The sequence below is a fragment of the Humulus lupulus genome, chromosome 4, assembly GCF_963169125.1.
Source record: "Humulus lupulus chromosome 4, drHumLupu1.1, whole genome shotgun sequence".
NCBI classification, from domain to species: domain Eukaryota; kingdom Viridiplantae; phylum Streptophyta; class Magnoliopsida; order Rosales; family Cannabaceae; genus Humulus; species Humulus lupulus.
The window spans coordinates 142,108,152-142,117,862 of NC_084796.1; the positions used below are offsets into that span (position 1 = coordinate 142,108,152).

The 9,711-nt window shown below is 36.9% G+C and overlaps 1 protein-coding gene across 1 annotated transcript; it reads left to right on the plus strand.

Annotated features, from left to right (window-relative positions):
- The first annotated feature begins 6,880 nt into the window (after window positions 1-6,880).
- On the plus strand, window positions 6,881-8,879 carry LOC133829202 (isopentenyl-diphosphate Delta-isomerase I, chloroplastic-like). Its single transcript, XM_062259065.1, has 3 exons — window positions 6,881-7,477; window positions 8,299-8,354; window positions 8,626-8,879. Exons 1-3 carry the CDS (start codon window positions 7,239-7,241, stop codon window positions 8,754-8,756), a joined length of 426 nt encoding a protein of 141 aa, XP_062115049.1. The 5' UTR covers window positions 6,881-7,238; the 3' UTR covers window positions 8,757-8,879.
- The last annotated feature ends 832 nt before the right edge of the window (window positions 8,880-9,711 follow it).

Consider the following 9,711-nt stretch of genomic DNA (forward strand, 5'->3'; position numbering starts at 1 on the left):
CCAATTTTGATAACCATGCTGTGGGCAACGTCATACCTGAGGTATTTTTTTTCTATTCATGTCTTTGATTCAATATATACATGCATGTGAAGAAGTAGATCTAGAAATCTTATGAGATTAAATTAACAATTTGATTGTTGTTCTGCTGCGTATAATCTCTTATTTGATCAATAAAATCCAACAAATGGTACCAGAGCCATCTTCACATATATATATTGAATCTGTGTGGGTTTACTTTTATGCATTTATTTATTTTGATGAATGAATGGATGACTTAATATGATTGAATGCATGGGAATGTTGAATCGTTAATTGTATGGTGTTTTTGGGTTAGGATTTTTTTATGACTAGATCATTGTGTAAGCCATTAAAGGGCATAGGATTTATGTAATTTTATTTGGTTTTTGACACCATAAAATTGTAATTCCGATCACACAAAAGTCAGAATGGAGCCCGGGATTCAGAATTCAGCCACCACTCCTCCGAGGCTGCCCTCTGAGCCGCTGTCGGGACGTCGTACAGACGTCCGTACGGTTCCGTACATCCCGGCCTCGGCAGCCTTGTTTGACGCCACGTGTCCCCGTCCTGCTTGTCCAGAATTTTTTTTTTGTTTATGAAATTATTCTGTTATTTTTAAAATTTTTTAAATATCCTATTTATTAGAAATTTAATATTTAAATAATTTGATAATTTTGTTGTCCTAACAAACATTTTTTTGAAAATATTATTTCAAAATTTAATTTTAAAAAATAACTGATTTGATTTAATTATCTCAGTTTCTAATTTTTGATTAAAATTTGTTTTAATTAAAAAGAAAAAGAAAAATATTGATTATTTAAAAGATTGTTTTAATTAATCAAAATAATTAGAAAATTGTTTTCTTATTATTATTCTGGACCAACAATGACACATATCCTACCGACAATAAAGTAAAGAAGCCCGATGGAGATCAACGCGGTTTTATTTTATTTTTTAATTTTATAAACTGGTTGTAAAATGAAAAATACCCAAAAGCACCCGGTTCAACATTTATTGTTTATTTATTTATTTAAATAATTATTTTCATGTGATTGATAACATGTTCATGCATTTTATGCCATACATAAAAACCCACACAGCCATAATCATGCATCTCATTTGTAGAAACATGATTATTAGAATTATCCTATATGTTTATATGAATTGTTTTGTGAAATCAATTGCATGTAAATTACTTAGTTTTATTTTTGAAAACTTGGTAAAATATCACACCATTTTTTTAAGTCTTTATGACTTAATTGTCTTTAAACCAACTTTATTTTTAAAAGTGTTTTTTTAGTAAAGTTTAGATGAACATAATTGGTAATTCAAAATTGGATATGGACCTAGAAACTCGCTTTCTTTCCAATTTTAATTATGTTCTTAAGGTTTAAAGATGTTATAATTAATTTGGAATTAATTAGGTTAAAAACACTTATTTCAAAATTGTGAGTGGGAGAGGGTTTATATCTCAAACATAACCCGTGGTCTCCATTATTAATATAACACCGTGAGATATGAATAGCGCCTCGCGACGGCTTTGTTTCGTCCCCCTAAGGAAGGTGTCTAGACATATCAATAGCAAGGTTATATTTCTTACAAAGATAGGAACTAATGATGTATTTTAGGCTTGACCGACCCTAAGGCGGAATGTCCTAAGTTAAGTCATGAACTCTGAAATAATGGGTTACACTCACAAAGCTATGATTAAGCTTTTGCAGTGGATAATCATAACTTGACCAAACTAAGCAGTACTTTAATGTTTAAAAGAGAAAATAAAGAGTTATTTTAAGTTTTAAACAATAAAGATAAGAATGTCTTATAAATTCTCTAAAATTAATTTGACCGACCCTAAAGCGGCACTTTAATTGTTAGAGAATTTTATCGTGGAAATTGAACTTTATTTTATGTGTTTTAATTGTGCTCATGAATCACGTTTAATTTCTGAAACTTTGATATTTATTTTTCTAAATATAATAATAATATTTGTATTTTTTTTATTTTATTCATAATATGTCTATCTTTGGAAATTCCATCACTGCTTTGATCGGACAAGAAAAATTAACTGGTCATAACTTCATAAAATGGAAATCAAATATGAATCTATTGTTGGCTAGCGAAAACTACAAGTTTGTCCTAAATGAGGAATGTCCTGAAGAACCTGGCGTCAATGCCCCGAAACATCTTCGGGACAAATTTGATGCATGGATTCAATCCAATAACAAAGCTAAGTGCTATATGCTTGTAAGCATGAGTGATGTCTTATGAACAAAGCTGAATCCATGGAAACTGCTTTTGAGATACTAGAATCTCTTAAGGAAATGTATGGGCACCCATCTGATCAAAGTAGTTGTTGACGGTGAGAACTCGTCAACTAAGTTAAGTAAGAAAAATCGCAAAGTCAAGATTATCAAAAGAAAAGTTTTAAAAATCTAAGTGTAAACTCGAAGAACAATTTCCAAAGAGCAATGATGAACTCAATTTGCATTTAATATGGTGGCCTTGGTACAGTAAAATTTCTAACTCCCTCCCATGTGGAATTGGGGTGTATTTTATAGTAGGCTCTAATGGCCCCTGATACAAGGTGGTCCAGGGGACCAGGCAGCACATAGGTACACTGTTTGGAGAGTGGTTTCAGAGGTTGTGGCCGTGCAACCAATACATGGAGGGGTACCAGGAGGACGTCTCCACCACTTGTTCGTACCCATGTCAGTGGAGTGGTGCAGGTGGTAGTGGTGTTGACTCTGACATCTGATGGGGAGTATGCAAGCCATGTCCTTTCTTCTAGTGCTCCCACTACCTGATTAGCATGAGTGCCACGGTTAGACGTACGGGACCTTACAAGCCGTACCCCATACGAGATTGTACCATCATGACCCTTCAGAATCATACTTGGACCTTCCCTTCTAGACGGTGGGGTTTCCATAGGTCTCCATGGAAGATGCCATCTCAGGATGAAGGGTGCGGGATGCTCTCTCGCGAGGCCCTCATGGCACGACCGTGGCGAGGCGAGACATGGCCATGTCTCGTGAGGCCCTTGGAGGCGTAGCTCCGGAGGTGCTTAGGTGCATGAGACGCAAGACGAATGCTTCGCGTGCGAGGCAGAGGTGGCCTCGCGAGACGCTAGGAGGCCTCACCTGATACTGGTACGCCCAAGGCGGAGGTGGCCTCGCGAGATGCTGGGCGGCCTCGCCTGATGCTGGCATGCGAAGGGGAAGGGCCTCGCAAGATGCTGGGCAGCCTCGCCTGATTGTTGGCACGCGAAGGGGAAGGGCCTCGTGAGACGTTGGGCGGCCTCGCCTGATTGCTGGCACGCAAAAGGGAAGGGCCTTGCGAGACGCTGGGCGGCCTCGCCTGATGCTGGCACGCGAAGAGGAAGGGCCTTGCGAGACGCTAGGCGGCCTCGCCTGATGCTGGCACGCGAAAGGGAAGGGCCTCGCGAGGCGCTTAGGGGCATGAGGCCATCTGGGTTGCCGCATGAGAGGCAATGGTGGCTCGGGGTCACCCCAACTAAGCCATATTTTTGGATGTTTATGGGACCTGAGCATACACTTTGAGTCTTTTAAGGGCGTGGAATATTGAGCATCCACAGTAGTCATGAGGCTACTAGAACCTACATGAATGCTAAGATGAAGAAAGGTCAATCTATGCGTGAACATGTTTTGAACATGATCAGTGTACTTCATGAAGATGAGACGCATGGAGCAGTCATGGTAGAAAAGACACAAGTAAGCATTATACTTGAGTCTTTAACTCCTGCTTTTTCTACATTCACAACTAATTATGTCATGAACAAATTTGATTTTAACATGACACAATTGCTTAATGAATTACAAACTTTTTAGTCTTTGAATAAGACCATCTCAAGTCAGGCTGAAGCAAATGTTGAAGAAGCAAAACCATCTTCTTCTAAGAAGAAAAGGAAAAGCAATAACAATGACTGCAAACCTAAAAAGGAAAATCCAAAAAAGACAAAGAAGTCATCCAAGGTACCCGAGAGGAAAAAAGAACAATGACCCCAAACAAAAGGCACCTAAAGGAAAGTGTTTCCATTGTAATGTCGATGGTCATTGGAAGAGAAACTGTCCAAAGTATATCGCCGAGCTAAAAGAGAAAAAGAAAGGTAAATCAGATTTACTTGTACTCGAAGCTTATATGGTGGAACAAGATAAATTATCATGGATAGTTGATTCTGGTTCCACTAACCATGTTTGTTCTTGTTTGTAAATGCTTGAGTCCGCAAAACAGTTGGAGCAAGGAGAGATGACTATGAGAGTGGGAAGTGCAGTGCTTGTTTCAGCTAAAGCATGTGGTACAGTCCGTTTAAATTTTAAGAACAATTTTCTAGTTTTGAATAATGTGCTATTTATTCCTGAAATTACTAGAAACATTATTTCTTTATCTTTGTTACATGAACAAAAATTTGGCATTTCTTTTAATAATAATATGATTTTTATTTGAAGGAATGGGAACAATATTTTTCGTGCAAAACAAAAGGACGGACTGTACATGCTTAATCCAATAGAAAAATCGCTCAATAATTCTAAATTATTTAAAGTAGTTGTTCCACAAAGTAACAAAAGACAAAATGTTTCTAAAGAAAATGACACGTATCTATGGCACTTAAGACTAGTTCATATTAGTCTATAAAGGATAAACCAGTTAACTAAAAATGGACTTTAAGGGAACTAACAGTTGGAACCCTACCGGTTTTTGAATCCTGTTTAGAAGGAAAATTGACTAAACGACCTTTCACTTCGAAGGGAAATAGAGCCAAAGAACCACTAGAGCTAATACATAGTGATGTATGTGGTCCAATTAACATTCAAGCTCGAGGTGGTTATGAATATTTTGTCACATTTACTGACGACTATTCTAGATACGGTCATGTTTACCTAATGCTTAAGAAGTCAGAAACTTTTGATAGGTTTAAAGACTTCTAAGCCTTAGCTGAGAAGTAATTAGGTAAATCTTTAAAAACACTCGGATCTGATCGTGGTGGTGAATATTTGGATTCTGAATTCAAAGATTTCTTGCTGGAGCATGGAATTCTATCCCAACTCACAGCACCTGGAACACCACAACAAAATGGGGTTTCAGAGAGAAGAAACCGGACCCAGTTGGACATGGTCAGGTCTATGTTAAGCTACTCTTCACTTCCCTTATCATTTTGGGGATATGCACTTCAAACAACTAACTACATTTTGAATGTAGTTCCATCCAAAGCTGTGACCAAGACACCTCTAGAACTATGGAATGGAAGTAAACCTAGTTTACGACATTTTCGTATTTCGGGTTGTCCTGCTCATGTGCTAAGACCTAAATCAGGAAAACTGGATTCTAGGTTTGAAGTGTGTATATTTGTGGGCTATGCTCTAGAAACAAGAGGTGGATATTTCTATAGCCCAAGTGATCAAAAGGTATTTGTTTCGACTAATGCAACCCTTTTAGAACACGACTATATGAATGATTTTAAACCTCGGAGCAAAGTAGTTTTAGAGGAACTAATGACAGATAAAATTTCATCTCCATCTTCTTCATCAGTTCATGATAAAACAACCAAAGAAACCACAATTCCTGAAAAGGAAAAACCAGTGCAACGTCGTAGTGGGAGGATTGTGAGACAACCTATTCGCTAAAAACATGAGGCACACATTCTTGTATCAGATACTGAAAAGGACGATCCATTGACTTTTAAAGAAGCAATGGAAGGCCCTGATGTTGATAAGTGGCAAGATGCCATGAATCAAGAAATGGAATCAATGTATTCCAATTCAGCCTGGGAACTTGTAGATCTGCTTGACAATGTTAATGCCATTGGATGCAAATGGATCTACAAGAAGAAAAGGGGTGCAGATGGAAAGGTAGAGACCTATAAAGCAAGGCTTGTGGCCAAAGGCTACACACACAGAGAGGGTGTGGACTATGAAGAAACATTTTCTCCTGTGGAAATGCTTAAGTCCATTCGCATACTTTTATCCATAGCTGCCATCTATGATTACGAGATATGGAAAATGGACGTCAAGACAGCCTTTCTGAATGGCCACCTTGATGAAACCATTTATATGGAACAACCAGAAGGGTTTATAAAGAAGGATCAAGATCAAAAGGTATGCAAGTTGTTGAAATCCATATATGGATTGAAAGAAGCATCAAGATCTTGGAACTTAACATTTGATGAAACTATTAAAACATATGGTTTCGAACAAAATGTTGATGAAGCATGTGTTTATAAATACATCAAAGGAAATTTTGTGGTTTTCTTAGTTCTTTATGTTGATGATATCCTACACATTGGGAATGATGTAGAGACATTATCAAATGTAAAGAAATGGTTGGCTGACAAATTCCAAATGAAAGATTTGGGAGAAGCGAGCTATGTTCTAGGCATTAAAATTCTAAGAGATAGAAAGAACAAGCTCCTAGCACTTTCACAAGCAAATTATATTGATAAAGTGCTTGAAAGATTCTCTATGGAGAATTCCAAAAAGGGTCAATTGCCGACCAGACATGGAATTACTCTTTGCAAAGATCAGTGTCCAAAGACACCACAAGAGCAAGAGGATATGAGAAAGTATCCCTATGCATCAGTTGTAGGGAGCCTAATGTATGCAATGTTATGTACTAGACCTGACATATGTTATGCAGTAGGGATTGTCAGTCGTTATCAATCAAATCCAGGTTTGGAACACTGGATTGCGGTGAAACATATTCTCAACACTACACCAAATACCCCATTCCATAACACATAAATATAAGTTTATTAAAAAAGTGTTATTCTATCTAAGGTAAAAATAAAAGTGGTAAATAATAAATAGTTAAAAAAAAGGCGGGTTAGGAAATTGTTTTCCCTCTTCCCATTCTATTCTTTAGACCTAAACCCAAAGCTCTCGTTTTTTTTCCTCTAATCTAAAAACCCTGTCTCTAAGCCGGTCTCCTCACTCACTCTTCCCCGATCCCTCTCCTTCTCTCTCTCTCTCCTGCTCCCTCAACTATGATGGCGAGGGGATATATGAGGCTTCAACCACGGTGGAGGTCGACGGGGCTGACAGAGGCTCAGCGGGACTGCCGGAGGCTCGACGACGTGGACTCGGAGACTCGTTGATGCAGGTAAAGATCTCTTTCTCTCTCGTTCTGTTGGTGTGTGAAAGATTAATATTAATATATAATAATAATATTACACGATTCAACAATGGCGTAGATCACATGCGAGTGCGACAATGTCCCACCTTCTAAATACCAGTGCCAAGCTCTACTTTGCCCCCAGAGCCCATCTCTTTACCTCTTCTTCTAGCTTTGCTTGTAACGCTTTTCTCCGAATCCCTTCTTCCATTCCAAAGACCCTTTCTCCTCTCATTGCTAGGATCTCTCTTTCTTCTAAAACTTCCAATCCCACCATGGGAGACTCTGACGACGCTAGAATGGACGTTGTCCAGAGACGCCTTATGTTTGAGGACGAGTGCGTTTCTGATTACCCCTTTTTCCCATTTCTTCTTCTTTTTTGTTTGTCTTCTGGTGTGCTTTGTTTTGTTGCTTAGATTTTGAATAGGTAAAATTGTATTATTGATTTTTTGGGTTATATACTTCGTGGGTTTATTAATTTTTTGTTCTTCATTGTTTTATTTCAATTATTGTACTTTGTTTGTTTGATGTTTTTCTTCTTCTTCTTTTTTTCACTGTTGAGGTAACGAAGTATATATATCACGGGGCTTAATTTTCTTCCTTAATCTTGCTTCATTACCATGATTTGTTTTATGTTGTGTTTGCTTAATTTTTTTTTCTGCTACAACATTGCTATTATTAGTATCCCCTTTAAAATTTCAGCCAACCGAACTGAACAATTGTTGTTGTTAGAAATCATCAAGATATTGATTTTAAATCTTATATCTACAGATATGTATTGTGTTTGTTTGTTTTTGGATAGAAAAGTGAATTATTGGATTTTTTTTTCATTGCTTTGATCTCTTATTGTTCTTGATATTATAATATTCCTTTTCTTGCTCTGTTTGGCTGTTCAAAGTATGAGAAAATGAAAACTTGGGTTTCATTTCTTTGTTGTTTGTTTTTGGTAAGAAATGAAAATTCAGTGACTGAGGTGATACTTTAATTGAGTATTAACTATAATCAAATGAGTTGAGTTCTATTTTGAGCCAAATATTCATGTGGTTTTGAGATTGGAGAGCATTCAAAATCTGAATGCAAATTTTGCGTTTAGATCTACATATCTTTCTTTGTGTTGTACTGGAGATGATTATGTTTCTTCATGTGAACTTTCTATAGATGCATTCTAGTGGATGAGAACGACCGGGTTGTTGGTCATGATACAAAATATAATTGTAAGTAAAATTTGATCTGCACAATTCTTTTTGGGTATTATGTCATGTCTTTATGGTACTTTGCATTTTGCATACTCCAAGGCTTTCTATCCTTCCTAAATCTTATACCCTCTTTTGATTTTGGATACCTTCACGTTATGGAAATGAACTGTTTAATCATGTTTTGGACATTCTACTACATTTTCAAATCATATACTTTGTATATAGATCATGTTCATTCTGTTGGATCAGCTGGACCTCTGTGGTTTGCTAATGCCTTTGTATCCTGTAGGTCACTTGATGGAAAAGATTGAAAAGGAAAATTTGCTGCACAGGGCTTTCAGTGTGTTTTTGTTCAACTCGAAATATGAGTTGCTTCTTCAGGTATTGCTTACAATATTTGAGGGACATCAAACTATATGATTTGCCAATTAGGTACCCGAACCTTAGATCTTGTGGGAGCAAACAACAGACCTGACTGTTTGAACTGCCCTCCTAGGTGCTTACATTTATAGTAATAAGTGTCATGTGAAGAACCAAGTCAAGATCTAGATCTATTAGGAGGGCATAAATTGAATAATTGTATCATATTCTATTTCCCATTTTAGTTTTCTATATTCCTGAAATTTCATGCAGTCATGACCATGTCTACATATCTTTTCTTGTGGGAAATGTTTCTTGTACTTCTTTATCTAATCTGCATGTTTGGTTTGATAGTGAGTTTGGTGCAAAAGTTGTGCCTCCAAAGATGATATTAAAGATGTTGCCTGAGCTATTTGACCATCAAGATCAAAATGTTCGTGCATCTTCTAAAGGACTTACTCTTGAGTTTTGTCGATGGATTGGAAAGGACCCTGTAAAATCAATATTATTTGAGAAAATGAGGGATGCAATGGTATGATAACTTCTTACATGTACAACTTTGCGTATGGAATTTTTTGTTGCTCCATGATCCTTGGAAGTAATGACTTATTTATTATTTATTATTTTTTGAAGAAAAAAGAATTGGAAGCCGAGCTGGTGAATGTAACAGGGGCAGCTAGGCCATGTCGCAAAATAAGGTGAAAATTCATTTTTTTCATTAGTTGTTTGATCTACTTGCTGTTTTTATTTTTCTTAACCTAGTTGGTATTGATGTCTTCAGGTTTGAGAAAGACAAGGAGCCAGAAAAGGAGGTTGTATCTGAAGTTGTGGGTGCTGGCCCATCTGAGGAATCTACATCTGATGGTGTGTAATACACATAGTCTATTAGATTATTCTTTTTCTTGGTTGATATTAAATGACGACAAGTAGGTGTTCTATCAACGGGTAACAAGTGATTACCATTGTAGGAGTTTGATACTTTAGTGCTATATTCTATTAGTTTTTTTACTGCAGA

Bases quoted from the DNA above. Each gene is read 5' to 3' on its own strand.
- LOC133829202 (XM_062259065.1), top strand. From the start codon at position 7,239: ATGTCCCACCTTCTAAATACCAGTGCCAAGCTCTACTTTGCCCCCAGA. The intron at 7,478-8,298 runs GTGCGTTTCTGA...AACTTTCTATAG, and splicing joins CGCCTTATGTTTGAGGACGA to ATGCATTCTAGTGGATGAGA. The intron at 8,355-8,625 runs GTAAGTAAAATT...TGTATCCTGTAG, and splicing joins TCATGATACAAAATATAATT to GTCACTTGATGGAAAAGATT.